Source organism: Girardinichthys multiradiatus, chromosome 7, assembly GCF_021462225.1.
Source record: "Girardinichthys multiradiatus isolate DD_20200921_A chromosome 7, DD_fGirMul_XY1, whole genome shotgun sequence".
NCBI classification, from domain to species: Eukaryota; Metazoa; Chordata; class Actinopteri; order Cyprinodontiformes; family Goodeidae; genus Girardinichthys; species Girardinichthys multiradiatus.
In genome coordinates, this window is record NC_061800.1 from 26,732,616 (window position 1) to 26,750,663 (window position 18,048).

The 18,048-nt window shown below is 38.7% G+C and overlaps 2 protein-coding genes across 2 annotated transcripts in view; one reads left to right on the plus strand and one right to left on the minus strand.

The window, feature by feature from the left end:
• Positions 1–12,545, minus strand: part of LOC124871526 (obg-like ATPase 1) — a 65,417-nt gene extending 52,872 nt beyond the window's left edge. Inside the window, exons 1-4 of the mRNA XM_047370890.1 lie at positions 12,381–12,545; positions 12,179–12,270; positions 4,847–4,990; positions 2,134–2,261 (exon numbers count right to left, since the gene is read on the minus strand). Of these exons, the coding sequence (XP_047226846.1) occupies positions 2,134–2,261; positions 4,847–4,990; positions 12,179–12,270; positions 12,381–12,395 (379 nt within the window). The 5' untranslated portion in view covers positions 12,396–12,545. The remainder of the gene's footprint in view (positions 1–2,133; positions 2,262–4,846; positions 4,991–12,178; positions 12,271–12,380) is intronic.
• Positions 12,546–15,324: 2,779 nt separating this feature from the next.
• Positions 15,325–17,971, plus strand: sp9 (sp9 transcription factor). Its single transcript, XM_047370889.1, has 2 exons — positions 15,325–15,572; positions 16,094–17,971. Exons 1-2 carry the CDS (start codon positions 15,552–15,554, stop codon positions 17,390–17,392), a joined length of 1,320 nt encoding a protein of 439 aa, XP_047226845.1. The 5' UTR covers positions 15,325–15,551; the 3' UTR covers positions 17,393–17,971.
• The last annotated feature ends 77 nt before the right edge of the window (positions 17,972–18,048 follow it).

The following is an 18,048-nucleotide window of genomic DNA, read 5'->3' on the forward strand; positions in this document are numbered from 1 at the left end:
TGTTGGGAGTCAGGCTGTCATGAAACACTGAGTGTTTTTAGGACCAGCATGCAGATCAGGAACATCTAGCTACATGGTGAGTTGAACAGAACTTTAACAACTTAATACACAGGCAAAACGTACACAGGTGGGGTAGGAACAAGCTAACATGCTTGGAGTGGGTGGTCAACAGTACGATCCAGTGGTGAGAACAGAAAACCAGAGAGAATAAATACTGAGGGAGAATGGGGAATGGACCAATGAACCAAGGGAACTAATCAGAGAGGGAATCAGAAACAGCTGGAGGAAGAGAGACCGAAGGCAACTGAGGGAGGGTGGCCAATTAACAAAAATGAGCAGGGAGTCTAATGAAGTAACAGAAAACTTTTAAGTGAACAGAAATAAGTAAACAGTGAAACTAAAACTACAGAACATAAACAGAGAGGAACCAGATCTATCAGGATATATGAACTAGGGGTTCAAAGAACTCCCGTCTTTGAGTTGTTTGGACAAATTTCTTGACTTAGGCGTATTTCTAACAAAATGCTACTGTCAACACTCCTGACATTTGAGGTGTTATATCTCAAGAACACCTAATGTGACTTATGAAGCCCCTGACAGGTTGATGAAGCGCCTGAAAGGTTGCACCAGGCACATCTGGTATTTTGAGACCATCATTGAAAGAAAGATTATGTGCTGAATTTCAATGAAATCATTGTAGTTTTAATGACCTTTTTAAACTGGTCTTGAGTAATTTGTTAATTGGTTACACCTTAACAATTGTGGATTATGTCAATAACTCTTGTTTGCATTGGGGGCATTGAGTAATTTTTGTGTGATTTTGTTTCTCTTTTTAAATTAGTCAATAACTCTTCAGTTTTGTGGCAGAACAATACAATAAATCTTGCTTCAGAAACACTGGCTGTGCTGTTTAAAAGGCCCATTCATTGTTGGTTACTGTCTTTTATGGGGAAACAAAGGGACCTAAAATTCATTGAAAAGCCACAGACATAATAACTAATTTATAAAGTTGCTAACTTGATCATATTTTTGGTATCTGCTCATGATTAAAAATTATAGAATAACATTAATCTTATTATGTGACTTTTATTGCAGAACTCATTGTTGACTCAAGTCGCAACCGTTAATTTCACCTGACAGGTCCTGTAAATCATTTTTGAATCGTTCAGTACGTTCTTTTTCCTTATTTAGTGTCACAAAGCGTGAAGATGAACAAAACAAAGGGAAAACTTCACTGCCACAGATACAAGATGTCTGTGATAACTTATGAACAATATAGAAGAATGACTACATTTTATGCTATTTTCCATCTGTTTGCTCTCTCACCTGCCCCAATCAGAGCTCTTTTCATACAGCAGAGAGTCAATACAATCAGCAAACAAATTCTGCGATTTCTGTCTAAATGGACCTTCTTCTTCTTCTTCTTCATTTTACCCACTGCCATGTGAAGTATTCTAGCGCGTAACACTTTAATTGGCCAAGACAAAGACCACGAGGGAGAAGAAGAACTAGAGGCAGAGAACAAACATTGAAAATGGTTTAAAGTCTATCGAAGCAGCAAGCAATATTTGCAAACAGAGTAAATAAAGAACAGAGTTAGAAATGATAAGAAAGATAAATGGAAACGAAAGTAAACGATCTGACAAGATACAGTTCAACTGAACTGAATGCCTTTATTGTCACTGCATTTTAATTCCATTGCACATTACAGAACAATGAAATTAAAAAGCAAACCCCATGTGGTTAAACATAAAACAAGTATGACTTAAAACAAGCATCAAGGACAATTAAATCAAGTACATTAAACAACCATCAATGAAATGGTCAAATATAAAATACAAGACACTTACCTCCTTTGCTCCCATTTAGTTTCAAATCAAAAAGCTTTAAAAAGGATTTAGGGCAAATTTTTATTCAAGGGGTTTCCCTGTAGGTTTGTGTTGGATGGTATGGCTTCATTCATTTTAACTGTTTAGTTGGTCTTGGCTCCAATGATCCCAGATGTCCTGCCAGCAAAGCTAAGTGAAGCTACAGCTTCTGGTTTCAAGCGGTAGTGTCCAAAAACAACTCTCTAATATATGTGTAATTCCTGATTATATGAAGCTCGGTATAATTAAGCAAATTTTGACTCACGTGTCAGGTGGAAGATACCATCACAGGCACTGATGTGGGACAGGAAGGCATTTCCCAGGCCTTGGCCAACATGAGCACCTTTCACCAGGCCAGCAATGTCCACAACATTAAGGAACGCTGGGATTTTACTACAAAAAAAATTAGATAAACCAGAAACTTCTTCAGATACGTCTATGTTCTTCACAAAGTTTCAAGAAAATTTGATGAAAATCCCCCAAACAGATTTCTTACAGATTGTCTTTAGTTTTTTATCTATTCTTAAATTTCTGCTTTTTGAGATCTTTTAGCTAACTTCATGTCATGTTGCCAGACAGGTCCTATTTAATTGATTTCTTGACCATCAGGCCATGGTGTGGCTAGTGAAACTAAAACAAAGAAATGTGGTTTATTAAATTATTTATTGATTTAAAAAGTATTTGATAAACTCAAGTGTTTGCTTGGACAGCCAGAACTGGGTATGCTGGCAGTTTTTAATGTCCTCCACTTGTAAACTATTTTCCATACAGTAATATGACTGATTTCAAATTTTTGGGATACCTCTCTAAATTCCTAACCAGACTCACAACCTGCTACAATCTTCTTTCTGAAAGTCTCAGACAGCTCTTTTAATCTTACCATGGAGTTCACTCAGATTTCAACTGTCAGGAACACAACAAACTGCATGTCTAATGTTTAAACAGGATAAATCTGCTTTAAAATGCTGAGTAATACCTTTCTCACCGTGTGTACCTGATGTAATACGTCCCTGTGTGAGTTTAACTGCTTTAAGTGGTAAATACAGGTTAGAATGTCCTGACTTGTTTATCACCATAAGACGCAATGTTTTATTACATTTTACAGGAAAATGAAAAACACATTTTCCTCAGTTTTTATTGTTCATATTTCTTGAAATTGATTATCCATAGGTTTAGGGTTTGCTATTTTTTTCCCACCACTGTTTGTTCAGTTTTACACAGCGGTGCTGGAGCTTAACTGGTCCTTCAGTGGTTTTGTTTTGTACTAGAGCTACATTTCTTAAAAACTCCTCTTGCTTGTTCATTGCCTTTTAACGCTCTATCTTTGATATTTTAGGCATGTATTACATTTTCATGGACTTGGCTGTTCTTCAAATACAATGATGGCTATTAACTTTCAGTTTGAAAGCAATGTCTTCAGTAACAAAAATGTTAGCAACTACTTTGAAGCTACTAGAGGCAATACTAACAGCACTTCTAGCCTATTACTACTACTACACTTGCTATGACTACCACTATTAAAGGATTGCCACATAGCAAAGTTGGTGAAAATAGGTTGCATGTAGTCCAAGGCAGCAATTGATTCAGGGGCCCACTTTCAGTTAAATTAGCTATACACCAGCCACCCCAGTACCACTAATATTTCTTTCATATTGTCCATACTTAATTTTTTTCTGTGGCATAGCAGCTATATAAAATTCAATATGGCTTTATCCACACTATTAATAATTAAAAGTAGCTTTTTTAGGATGAATCACACCAGGTCAAATAGGTATTGAACATTTTTTCTAAATTTTTCTTAATTTAAATATTTCTAATGGACTATTGACATCAAATTACCACCAGATTTCGGCAACAACCCAAGTAATCTACAAATATAAAGAAATCCTAACAATCCACAAATGAAGCATTGAATAAAAAAATTATTATTACAAAGAATAAATATTGAATACATGAAGGAAGGGATGTGCAAAAAGCCATCAAAAGCCAAAAAACTAACTGATATCTATCAATATGTAGAAAGCATTCCTGCTGCTATAGGAAATCAGTTTCAGCTGGTTTTATAACTGTTGGCCTATAAGGAGGTTTGTCATTACTAAGTATTGCTCAGAATGGTACAATTAGTAATAGTAAAGAGACCTTCACAAACTAAGCTTACTGTTGCGAAACATACTAAGGCCAATGGTAACAGCTGCATGTCTAAACCTCTGAAAGAACATAATTTAACCCTGAACCAGCCATGGCCAGGTATCCTACATATGATTTCGGACAGAAGAGTCAACAAAATAATTAAAAGACTTGTCCAAGGGTCAATGGGCAAAACCAAGAGAACTTCAGAAACACCTGGACATTGGAGGTACAGCTTTTCCAATGAAAAAGAAATGAGTAATGCACTAAACTGCAAATGCCTCTACGCACACTCACTGTGAAAGACTCCACATCTGAAGAGAAGACTGTTGAAGCTTGCTTAAAGTTAGCTGCAGAAGATTTCACCAAAAAATACCATGCAAAAAGTGAAGTTCACAAGTTAGAAATATTAAAACCAAGAAAAACCTTGATGTATTAAATGGTTATTTTACCTGCTATATATAAAATGCTGTGAACATCCTCTTGTAAAGAACTTGTATGATAGGCCATCAGCTACTAAGCAGTTTTAATAAACATTGAGTTTATTCAAATGTTTGTATTTGTACTGTTGCAACCATTTTTCATGCATTTGATATAGACCATATTGTAGCCTGAATAACTGGTTTCTGTCTACTTAAACAGCTTCTATGGATGTACATTATCATTGGGTGTTTGATGTTTCTTTTCTTTGAGAGAAGGAGAATAGAGCATCAATTGAACATCACACAGAGCACATTATACAGCTAGATATCAACAACATTGTTGTGTGATTTCTCACAACTATAGCACAGGGGGCTTCAGAAGCTACGAATGCGAAGTGTGAATAATGCGTGATGGATGAGACCCCATACCTGGCAGGTTTGTGGAATTGGCAGAGGAAATCATAGCGTTCATCTGGAATGGGCACTCTGCTTTCATTTGGGTCAATGGTGCAGAAGGGGAAATTTTCTGCTGCAGCCTGACTCTTTGTCAGCACGTTGAAAAAGGTTGACTTCCTGAAAACAACAACAGTACTGAGGTCAGGACACCTGAAAATGCTGGTGTGTGGACCCTTGAAGGTTTGATAGGATGAACATGAAACACTGAGGTAAATGATGCAAAACTGACTTCTTCTATTGGACACAAAACAGAAACTCACTCATAATAATCCGATGATTTTAGCTCTAATGCTAATCCCACATTCAAGATAACCATAAGACCAACAGAACATGAAATTTCATGCTGTGATCACAGTTGTACTTCTTTACTTTGGTACAAGCTGTTTTAAGAGCAATAGAAATATAAGATTAAGAGAGCAAGATTTAAAATCTCATTTAAATGAAGTTTGATTGCTGCACGTTTGTTGGCTTCTTTTAAGAAAAAGAAGCCAGCAAATGATGGCACATAGATTATTTTTAGTAGAAGCCTGTAAATAATGTGGCCATTATAATAAATTAAAATAGTAAATTTTAAAAAACTTAACTAGGGGCACGATGCTGGTGGTGTAGGGGTTAAGCGTGCGACCACATATAGAGGCTATAGTCCTCGAAGCGGCCATTCGAGTCCCGGACCCGGCGACCTTTGCCGAATATCTCCCTCTCTTTTTGCCCCTCTTTCCTGTCTACCTACTAAAATGAAAAATAAAGGTCTCTAGTGCTGAAAAAATATCTTAAAAAAAAAAAAAAACTTAACTAGGCCAAATACATAAAGTGAAACTATTGGTTAATGCGTTACACCTGGGTAAGGGTGGGTAAATTGTAAATTGTTCAATTAGAATATTATTATTATTGTTATCAATATTATATTATGTTATAATATTTTTCTGTTTTTGCTATTTGTCCTGCTTCTGTCCAGTGCAACAAACACTGAATACCAAAACCTGTATTTTAATTAAATAAGTAAACAACAACATCCACAGTAAAGTGCCCTCTTGCTACAAAAAATTCTGCTCATTAATCTTAAGAAAAACAAAGACAATAAAACTAATTTATCAGCATGAGAGCATAAAATTTGGCATATAGACTATATCACCATTTTTCCAACATGTTTTCAAACTTACTCTCGAGTAATTATCTCTTTAGATTTATGATGATTAGGAAAAAGCTCTTTGAATTACTGCCAACTTCTCAGCTCAGCTTCTGTACAATTTTTCATCTACTGTATGTTAACCAACATTTCTTGACTATTCTTAACATACAATAATTCAAAACCTTTTTATTATTAGTTAGATCTGTTGGGACCCAGCCATGGATTTCAACATTAAACTCCGGTACGAACTCTTCTGGAACTTTTCAAAATAAAGTGCATTAACCTTCTTCCGGCACAGCCAGGAAACGGAATAACTGCGGACTTCCTGTGACGCCGCTACCCAAATAAAAGCACCGCTGTTGCTACATCCGCTCTCTTCCACACCGGTGTTCATCGGGATAGGAGGGGGACAAAGCGCGCTAATAAAGACATAAACTCTTCAAACTGAATCCAAGAGTGTCATAAGATCATGCGATCATATGCACAAGTTAAATATGAGTGAAGCACTGTTTGTGTACCCGGTGATTTCATTCATAAAGAAGGGAAATTGAGGTATAAGCATTGCTTGACTTTCTCTCCGAGCCCTGCAGAAGCAAACGGTGTTCGAGAGAAGCCCCTGCAAAGATGCGGTCTCCCAGTCTGGAAGGAAGACAGCAGAGACCGCATCACCGTGTTAACCCGTGTGGTCAGCGGACAGGACGGGCCGCCCAGCTACAGCTCCGGAGCTAACCCTTTTGTTCACAGAGCGAACGCACCTTCATCCCCCAGCGAAGCTACCGAGGTTAGCTGAAAGCTAACCGCTTGTTGACTGTGGACGTTTCTTCAAACTTCATCGCCCCTTGGACAACATTTCCTCACCATGGTCAGAGGTTAGGTTTGGGCAGATTAACAGTTAGGATGAAATGATCTGAATGTTTTCATTCTATGAAGTTTGATTTTGTTTGTATTTTTAAAGGTATGTGTTTGATTCTGGTGCTAAATAATATTTACCCAGAAAGGTTTAGTCTTCAATCCAGTAAATAATAGTCCCTAAACATCATTTACTAGATTTGATAACTAAGTAAACACCATTAAGCCCCATTTCTCCAGAAAGATTTGGCTTGTTTCCAAAATACTCCCTTAATAATATTTCTTCAAATATTATTTCAATAAATAAAGGCAGCTAATTAGACACTGTTGAGAAATGGTCATCCAGAAGGTTGGTTTTATTCAGCATATCGTTCTTAAAACATTATTTTATTAAAATAATATTTTATCTGATCTTGCATTGTGAATGGTTGTCTAAAGGTATACCAATTATTGTCTAAGTTGGTTCCAAGACTAACTTAACTTCACTTCCAGATTCTTCAAGATAATCCTTGGTTCACAAACATAAACATTGCATGATAATGTTGCATCACTCTTTCGGTCATGGTTTCAATCATCTTTAATCAACTTGTTTATATTGTACATAGCCCATTAGTCTTCATTATTCTTTAATTCTGCTTGGTAGTTTAGTTGAATTGTTTTAGCACAGTAAAGAGTTTGTTGATTGAAATATGTTTGACTTTGAGTTGACTTATTTTTGTTAATAAATTCTTGTATTTTAAGAAATTGTGTGAATTCATTCCATATGTGTGCAGAGTTTATGCTGTTCAATAATGTCAGAGCTCGTCTCACACCTTTCTATTTTGTCCTAATACCATCGCCTTACTGGGCTGGTATTCACAGGACAACCCTTAACAGACCGAAACATTATTTGATAAAATATTAAAATATTTATATTAAATATCAAATAATATTCTCAGATTCATAATTCCAACAGATCTATCATTGTACAGTGTTGTAGGTGTCGTCCCTTATGATATTTTGTACCTATATACCTGGTTGAAACATACAAAACAGCATGCTGCTGAAACAGCAGATAGCCTGACCATGCCACCACATGTTAAGGACAGTCACGTTCTTTGGTTACCTTACCAATTTTTAGTTGTGCTTTGTCTTTATGACTGATTTTCAGTAATAATATAGGTTTGGGTGTCTTTTAAAAACACCTTGTCCAAATGAATGTTAGATGCATTTGCCAAAAAAAGGCTCCAGGATGTGCTTGTCAAAGATGTAAATGTTCCTGAATTATTAGCTCTTCTGATACTCAAGTAGTTATTTAGAGGTGGATAAATTACACTTTTTTCACAGATTATGTATTTTAATTGTACCTCTTACTCTACAGCACCCTTCATGTTTATTTACAACCCTTGTAAAGATTAGCAAAATGTCATGAAATATGTTTATCTGTTTTGCTGTAGCATATTTCTACAAAACAAAAACATTTTGCAGTTCTTTAACAATGAGTTTAGGAGAATTTATATTTTTTTTACCTCCCTTACCATCCTTTAATGGCATGTTGTTTTGTCCTTCCCATTTTGAACTGTGGCTTGTAGAACTGGGCATCTGGGATACAGGAAGTCTCAATGTAAATGTTTCTATATGTTAATTAGGTAGTTTCATGTCTTTTATAAGAATTGTGAAGTAAAACCATATAGAAAAAATTTAAATCTGTGAATTTGAGAGTTTCACGAGTCAACTAAAACTGATGCTTAAGCAAAAGAAGAATATCATTATCTATCTGAGCTCATGTAGTGGGTTAAGGGCAGTTTGGTCTTTGTGCTTCTATAAGAGTTAAATAGACAGAAATAAAGTTTTTTCAGCATCATGAAAGATAAAGTCAGACAGTTTCCTAAGTGTGAGGCATGTCAAATTACAGCCAACTAACAGCTGGTTTAGATCTGAACACAGTTCATTCATGAAGAGAAAGTTGGAGGGTGGACGAGTTCTACTTTGACAGAAATATGAAGTGGCAGGCTACAACCTTGCAACTTTTACTTCCTATATGAGGAAGAAACTGTGGTTTTGCCTTGATGAGAATTGAAAACATGGGATCTGTTTGCAGAAGCCTCTAAAACCCTCCATGCTATCAACTTGCGCTGCATATGAAGTGATATCTGCAGGAAACTGGAGCTGTACGTAATATTTTCCTCCACTGGAAACCACTATACAAACCGGAGTTAAATGGCTGCTAAAACACACCCCTGACCTGTCAAAACTTTAATCAAAACATTCTTGGTGACTTCATGGGTAAAAACTACAATAAAATAACTAGACAACACCTTCATATCAAGACCCTTTATTTTCTTTAAGCTTTTTTCAGTTGAATAAAAACAAAACTGGGGCAATTATTTTTGTACTAAAGGAGGAGCGATCAAGAGTCAGCACACAGCTTCAGTTACTACAGCTAGAAACCACTGATCAGACCCAAAGTCTGGGTGCAGTGATGGACTCACACCTGAACCTTCAGAGGCACATAAAGACAATTACTAAGTCGGTCTTCTATCACCTGAAGAACATCTCCAGGATTAAAAGACTAATGTCCCAGCATGATCTTGAAAAACTCATCCATGCCTTTATCTTTAGTCAAATTAATTTTTGCATCCTTGTCTTCACAGGTCTGCCTAAGAAGTCAATCAGACAGTTGCAGCTAATCCAGAACGCTGCTGCCTCATCCTCACTAAAACTAAGAAAGCAGAGAACATCAACCCAGTTCTAAAGTCCCTACACTGGCTCCCTGTATCTCAGAGAGTAGATTTTAAATTATTTTTCTTTGTTTATAGGTCACTGAATGGCTGAGAACCAAAACACTTTAAAGACCTATTGCTGCTATATCAACCTTCTAGACCACTTAGGTCTTCTGGTTCAATTCTACTCTGCATCCTCACAACCAAAACCAAACATGGAGAAGCAGCATTATATGCTCCACTAATCTGGAGCATAACAAACTTCCAAAACTGCAAAAATGCTGAATCCCTGAGTTCTTTTAAATCAAGGCTAAAAACCCATGTGTCTAGAATTACCTTTGGCAGTTTAAACTGCTAGCGGAAACATCTTTAACTTCAGTATACAGTCTGACTTTTCTTTACTTTCCATTGTTATGCCACTCCTATGTACTTTCTTTTTCTGTTTTATTTTCTAATGTTTTCATCCTGTAAAGTGTTTGAATTGTCTTGTTTCTGAAATGTGCTATCAAATAAACTTGCTTTAACTTGCCTTTGTGTAAGAAAAAAGAGGCTGACATACTCCTGCAGACAATACCTGAAAATCGGAGTAACAGGGAGGGAATGTGTCTTGGTTTAATAGGTCCTAAACTGCAAATAGTCTCATACTGGGGAAGACCTTAGCAAGAGCTCACATGGACAGTAGCCCGGGCCTCAGAGGGTTCAAGGGGGCCCCCAGAAATTGGAGGATTACTTTAATGAACAAATGTTCAAAAAACACTGCATAACTCGTCTCACTGTGAAGTTTTTTCATTTGTTTAAAAAAAATTTGTAAAAGACCACTACACAACCATTTGATGTCATAACCCCAAAGCCTATAGAATTTGATCACCAGCTAAGCAAGGCTGTCTGATCTTTGGCACATGATGCGTAATTCGTATGAGCACCACAGCTCAGACATGCATACACAGGTGTGAGCAAACACTACAGAATCATTGCAAATGAGACTCAAAAATGCAGCAATGACACAATAGTTACATAGCCTAAACTCACGCTACACTATGCAGAAGCTCTGTCCGCACTGATGCAAATTCACTCACCTCAAGTGAAAAGTAAAAGTGAAACTAATGACTTGTCATGCTTTCTGATTAATGCGGCTATGAATTATTTTTACCACATGGAGAACTCACAGAGCAATAGAATTTCATTCCCAGAGGATCAGCTGATTCTTTAATATGAAGAAAATAAATCATAAATGAATTATTAAACCCAAACACACCATGAAAAGAAACATACCCCATCCTGATGCAGCAGAACAATTCCCCACCCCTGATCCCAGTACGCATGCACTATTCAAAGACAAAGACCCTGCAAAAAAGTAATCTGATTACATGTTCAAATAAATACCCTCCATATCCCCACATTTAGACCCAAATCATGTTCATTTCTCAATACACCAGCATTCATAGTAAATATGGCAACAGTGTGACAGCAGCTTTAGTTTAGACTTCAGGCAGCTTCAAGCGTATGCCCCACTGCATCTCAGTGACATTTATTTCATCATTACTAGAATGTTAGCTTGGGGACTAAACCTGGCTCCTAAATTCAGCCCTGAATGACTTTGTCAATGCATTCTTGATGATAGCTTAACCTTTGACCACTGTAAGACATGATGAGTTACATAAGAAGCTATTTAAAAGAAACAGAATATTTTATGCATGATTCCCATCTGTTTACCTCTGCTTTCTGAAACCAAATAAACATGAAACAATCAGGCTTTTCCTTTCCAATGTGATCTGTTTGGGGTTTTTTTAGGTCTTACCTGCCGATTCCAATATTGACAAATTTAGTTTGTTATTCTAAGGACTACAACACACAAATAGGATAAATATGGACAAATATGTCCTTAACCTTTATCTTTTTATAGTAAACTCAGAAGCGGGCACTTAGGTGCATGCAGTTGGTTTGTGTGTTATTGACCAGAAAAAGTGGAGTTCTTTGTTTTTATACATTTTATGAATAGAAAAAAAACATGTTCTGTTTTTAATGTTTATGTTTGAGCTGCCAATCACTAATCAAAGCTGCTCCTGGTCTGGTTTGACTAATTGACTGGTGCATTTCTGGTGCATCTCTGTATGAAAAAAAGTATATCAAAGTTTTTGCTTGCTGTCATGTAATTAGAAATTTTCCAATGAAAATGTATAAATGTTTTGAGGTACAATTATTTACCTAAAGAAGATGCCTTGGAATGCAGCTGCCTATAGTCATAAATAATAAGTTCCTATAAATGTCAAGTCTCTGATATCTTACTTACCTAAATAAAACATATAGAAGATGACAGGACAGGTAATTCAAAACAGCTCAAGAGAGTGAGAAATGTAGTATGCAAGTAAGGAAAGATGAGCTGGGGAACACATGGCTTTAGACATTTACCAGCCTTTGCAGTGCTGCAGATGTAAAGGACTAGAGGCACCTTTTCCACACTGAGATCCACACTGTCCTAAGCTGACCATACTTTTAAAGTTCTGCTCTTATAGTGAAATATGAATTGCATTAATGTTCTACTCAGCACCTATTAATATTTGTACGATTAAAAAAAGGAAGAATGTAATGGTGATGTAGAGAGAAGGTCATTATATCTATACTCACCCAACATTGGGCAATCCGACAATCCCTATCTTGAGAGAAGTCCCAAACCTTCCAATAGGCGGTGGTGGCGTTGGTACATCATCTCCTTTGGCCTAATGAAGACAGCGTGGAAATGTCTGCAGTCAAAATCAGCACTTGCCATTACATATAAACTCTGATTCTCGCTCTTTTTTTGGAACCTTTCGTCTTTCACAAAACACACCTTTTTCGGAGCCATCTCTCTCACTCTTAAACTCTGAATCGACTTCTACAGCAGATAACACACTCACAAAAGCACATTCATTCGCTGCAAAAAGAGCTCAGTCTTTAAACATAACCAGCCTGACTGCAAGCACTTCAGCTTGAACGCTGTCTGCATGCGCTCAAAATAGAAGCATGCAGCATGGGGAAATGTAAGTTGACACTGTAAGTTGGCGAGATGACCTGCACCTCCATATTTAGCTGACGGTATTATCATTGCGGGTTAATGAGCTCCTATAAAACCCACCCTAAGCAGTGCATGTGTGGAAAAGCCCACTTTGTCAGCATTCAAGGCAGCACCTTTATGTTATGCATCAACTTCCTGTCTTTTCAGCTTTGTCTTTTTATAATGTTTTTTTTTTTTTTTTTTTGAACCTGACAAGGTATATAATGGGATGTTCATTTGTTGAAGACAAATATGCAAAAAGGGGTAATATCCCAGAACATCCCCTGACACTCCAGGGCAACCAGGCCCACCATACTGCCTAAGCTGAGAAAAAGATGTTTTCATCAATTTTGAGCGGTATCAAAGTAAAGATACAAATATTTCAGCAGGATGAACAATGTTACTGATGTATGAATCTGTTTTCTTACTGTGGCCTTATTTAATCTACCAAATTACAGTGAACAAGCTGGGGAAGCTCCAGCAAGTTATGTGAAAATCTCAAGGGAAATAGAAAAAAATGAATGAAGATATTGTCTGGTTGAGGACAAAACACAACAAAATTATAGAAACAGTTTCTAGAGAACAAAAAAGAACAATTTTTAGGGAAAAATCTGCAAGAAAGATGCACTTTACGCTGGAGTAAATGGAGCTGTCAGACAGGTTCACAGCACAACATCCCTTCACACACAGTTTACCCGGACCCCCTTAGAGAGGAACAGGTGTAGCCACATGAGCGCATGAAATTACAACAATTAGTTAAACATCCTCAAATAAACTTCCCTCTGCAGACGCACAAATTGAGGCGCAGCCACACCAGAGAGCCTTGCCCCAATCCAGCAAAGCCTGCCTGGGTTTAACATGCAGAAAATGAGTCTCTAATAATCTGGATTTGAGGCAAAGGGGCCTGCGCATTTTGCAGCGAAGAACCCAGAAATGAATAGATCTGAATTAATCATTTATCTTTTGTTGATGGATGCACCCCCACTTAGACTCGTCACAATAGATGCAGAGCGTTTTGTTCGACCAAATAAATCATTCCCATTGTTTAAGGTACATTGATCAATCTAATGGCATGTAATGAGCTCCTAATTGCCACAGAGAAGTGCTCACGAATGCAGCGCGGTATTACAGATTCAACTCTTGGGTTTTCACTCCAATGACAAGGAAAGAGTGTGTTCAGTCCTCTTGTCCCATAAAAGGAAAAAAATATTCAGCTTTTATTCTGCAAACAAAGGGGTTTATTTTTTTTTCTTTATTAAATTCTGAGATTTATTTATTTATTATTGCACATACACTCAATAAATCTGATCACAAATCTAACGCTTGAAAATAATTATTTTAAAATATTTTTAATTGTATTTTACTTAGTGTGAGTAAATTATGTATTTCCGGAATCAAAATGAATCCAACTTTTTTTTAAAGATGACAATCAGCCCTGCCTGTTAATAAAGTTAACAGCATTCAAATAGCTAATTGTCATAACTGCAAAAATAAAATAAAATAATAATAATAATAATTATTATTATTATATTTTTCTTGACAGTGTTCACTTACTGATGAGATTTTTATTCACCCCCTTCCAAAGGTGCTTGGGAGCTTTAAAGCAGGAGAAAATGAAGAGCATTTGAACAAATTGCGTCTGTGTTTACTGGCAGCATTCACACCACATAATAGTGCATTATTTGCTTGTTTTTGAATACGGTGATGAGTATCCTTCGGTCCAGCTGTTTTTTTTTTTTTTTTTCCTCACTGGAAAATTGCTTTGACTTAAAAAAAATCGCATCAGAGCAGGTCAATTTTACTTTGTGCCATTATCCCCGATCGTTTCAACAAGCCAGCGTACTTGTTGACAAATCAACTGCAAGTTTTTTTTAAAATAACACAGCGTCTGCTTTATTGTGCACATTTAACTGAATGTGCAATTAAGCTGGAAATGCACGCTAAGGGCATGCAGTGCATCGGCCTCTGAAGGATGCAGAAATTGTCTTTAAATTCCTTCTTTTTCAAAAATTTTGCAACAATCGCTGAAAACTGTCGTTTTTAATTAACCTCTCACCTGCTCTCCCTGACAAGTGCGCTGAGGAAACGCGTGCGCCAAAAAGACCAACACGTGTGCAACCTGGAAATGAATTTAAGAAAAATGCGAAGTTGATCCATTAACACGTGTCTCCAAATCTGATTTGGATTGACATGCGGTTTTACGCATTCCGCTCTCGGAGGAGCGCTATGCTGCAGGCCCTCTCCAAACTTCATCCAGCCCCCATTGAAAAATTCTTCCACTATGACTTATCAAATTCATAAGATATATAACAGCCTCTGAGAGCAGCTGATTTTCACCAAACTAATGCATGCATAACACACATCACTGACGGCAGCCAGCCAGTTTGGATAAAGTAATCTGCAAGTTAAGCCAAACTATTTTAAACGACGTATTGCGCATGATCTGAATATGAAAATAAGACCTGAAGCAGAGAGCAGGGCCGCGAAACGCTGTTAATAAAATGAGCGAAACGCTTACCTTCCGGAGATCTGATGCGGGAACTCAATTCTGCAATCAAAAAGAGAGGGGACATTGCGCTCTTCGTGTGAGAATGCGTAAAAATAAACTGCGTGCATTTAAAAAAACAATTTGATCAAATCGCGCCTTTGGGTGACAGTCTGAGGCATAAGGCTGCACGGCACATGATTGACGGCGGGGTTTTCAGTGTTTCTATCTGCGGTCGGGCTTCTCATTGGCTGACTGCGAACCCCCGGTCAAGTCTGCGGCCACGGGATTGGCTGCGCGTCCTTTCCAGCTGTACTTCAAAGAACACGCTCGCTACAACTAGGTAGTGTCGGGGTTGCTGCGAGCCAAGAGAGAGAAACAAACCCGTGTGACCTGAGTCACAACGCGGTGAAATCTCAATCACATTGGAGTCATACAGCCTCGATATCGCAGACACTCTCAGCGCTGCGCAGAGCCTGGATATGGCTACGTCTATACTCGGGGTGAGTCTGGCTTCATTCGCCTAAAAAGTTACGTTGCTTCGCAAAAACAGGGAAAAACTTTGTTGCTTTTTTGTAAACATTTTGCGTTTGTTGTCACCTATAAATCTTTGACTTGTTTTTTATTAGATAATCAAACTTAAAATTGTTTTTATATATAAAAGCAAGAACATGTGTATAGCAGTTTGAACGTTTGCCTCATGTTTCAGGAAACTTAAAAACAGTTCCTAGTTGCACAGATTACAGAAACGCGCCAACCTTTTTTTTTGGACCTGTTTTGTATATCTTTCTTATTATAAACCCAAAAAAGTGCCTCAAAACGGAAACTTTTGTGTTTAGGGAACTTATTAAAGCTGTTCTGTGTTGCTCAGATAACTGAAATTGAAATATTTGTGTGTCGATACATTTTCCGTGGAATCTCTTCTAAATATAACAATAACTTTGTAAATAATTCGTATTTGCAGTTTCTCACTGTATGTGTTGCTGCTTGCTTTTAATGAGAAACTTTCTGTGTGTCCTCTCAGGAAGAGCCACGGTTTGGAACTACACCCCTCGCTATGCTGGCTGCAACCTGCAACAAAATCGGCAACACCAGCCCTCTGACAACTTTGCCAGACTCCAGTGCTTTCTCCAAAGGCGGATTTCACCCGTGGAAAAGGTCCTCCTCCAGCTGCAACCTGGGCTCCAGCCTGCCTGGCTTCACGGTGGCAACCAGCCGAGCCTCGACGGGACTGACGCCGACGAGCGGCGGGGGTAACAGCGCCTTCTGCTTAGCCTCCACCTCGCCGACATCCTCCGCGTTTTCCACCGAGTATAGCGGCTTGTTCTCCAACTCCGCCGGCGTCACGACGCAGGAGTCCGGCCAGTCCGCATTCATCTCCAAAGTGCACACTTCGGCGGAGACTCTATACCCGAGGGTGGGGATGGCGCACCCGTACGAGTCGTGGTACAAGTCCGGCTTTCACTCCACCATCTCCGGCGACGTCACCAACGGCGCGTCCTCGTGGTGGGACGTCCACAGCAACCCCGGGTCGTGGCTGGACGTCCAGAATCCCGCGGGCACCCTCCAGACCTCGCTGCACTCCGGGACCCCCCAGGCAATCCACTCCCAGCTCAGCGGCTACAACCCGGACTTCTCCTCGCTGACCCACTCGGCCTTCAGCTCCACCGGGATCAGCCCGTCCGCGTCTCACCTACTGTCCACCAGCCAGCACCTGTTAACCCAGGACGGCTTCAAGACAGTCATTCCTACTTACACAGACGCTTCCGCCGCCAACGCCATGATTTCGGGCGGCACTTCAGGAATAAGTAGCTCCTCCCGGTCCTCCAGGCGGTACTCCGGCAGAGCAACGTGTGACTGTCCGAACTGCCAGGAGGCCGAGCGGCTGGGCCCCGCGGGGGCCAGCCTCCGGAGGAAGGGACTGCACAGCTGCCACATCCCGGGCTGCGGTAAAGTCTATGGGAAAACATCCCACCTGAAGGCGCACTTGAGGTGGCACACCGGCGAGCGGCCTTTTGTGTGCAACTGGCTTTTCTGCGGCAAAAGGTTCACTCGGTCCGACGAGCTGCAGAGACACCTGCGCACTCACACCGGCGAGAAAAGGTTCGCCTGTCCGGTGTGCAACAAGCGCTTTATGCGCAGTGACCATTTGAGCAAGCACATCAAGACGCACACGGCGGGCGGAGGGGGCAAAAAGGGCAGCGACAGTGACACCGACACCAGTAACCTGGAGACCCCCAGGTCCGAATCCCCAGAACTTATTTTAGAAGGGGTGAACCCCAGAATCACAGTTAAGGATCCGTCTCCTCATGATGAGCCGTGAGGCTTAATTCTCCAAAACAAAAACAACAAAACGACAGCAGCTTATTAAATAAACTGCACAATGAAAACGGGTCCAATTTCACAGACTTAAAAAAGGGAAAACAATATTTTCCAGAAGCAACTGCAAAAATTAAGAAAACTATATAGATTCTTCTCTGGCGTGATGATTATGTCATTCGTAAATTCATCCAAAAGAAAACATTAATTTACTGAGGGAATATTTGAGGGAGGGAATGAAAAGGATGTTGACAAAAGGCTGCGCCAAACCTTGTTGAACTTTCCTTGGACAGTGTTGTACATTGAGGACTAAAAAAAAAAAAAGCCCCAACTGTGTTATTTTTCATGTAAATGTTATAGGCTCTGATTGTTTTCTTCGTGTTGGTATCCTGGAAATCAGGGAGTTTTACTTTTCGACGCACTTTTGTGGATATGTATGTAACACGGCTTTTTAAAACTTCTGTTAATCATTTTTTTTTTATTTCTTTGCTAAAAAAAATAATTATCTATATATAAATGTTTACCTGTATAAAGTCACACGTATAAGACCTTCATTTATCGTAATTAAAACATGTTTAAAACATGCCATGTGATGCAGAGTTTATATTTATTTGTTAGAATTTGATGTGGGAAAAAATAAGTATTTTATTTTTTAACATT

What these genes read in the sequence shown, in the direction of transcription:
- sp9 (XM_047370889.1), top strand. Translation starts at nt 15,552, where the DNA reads ATGGCTACGTCTATACTCGGG. An exon ending in TGGCTACGTCTATACTCGGG is followed by an intron (nt 15,573 to 16,093) that starts GTGAGTCTGGCT and finishes GTGTCCTCTCAG; the next exon opens with GAAGAGCCACGGTTTGGAAC.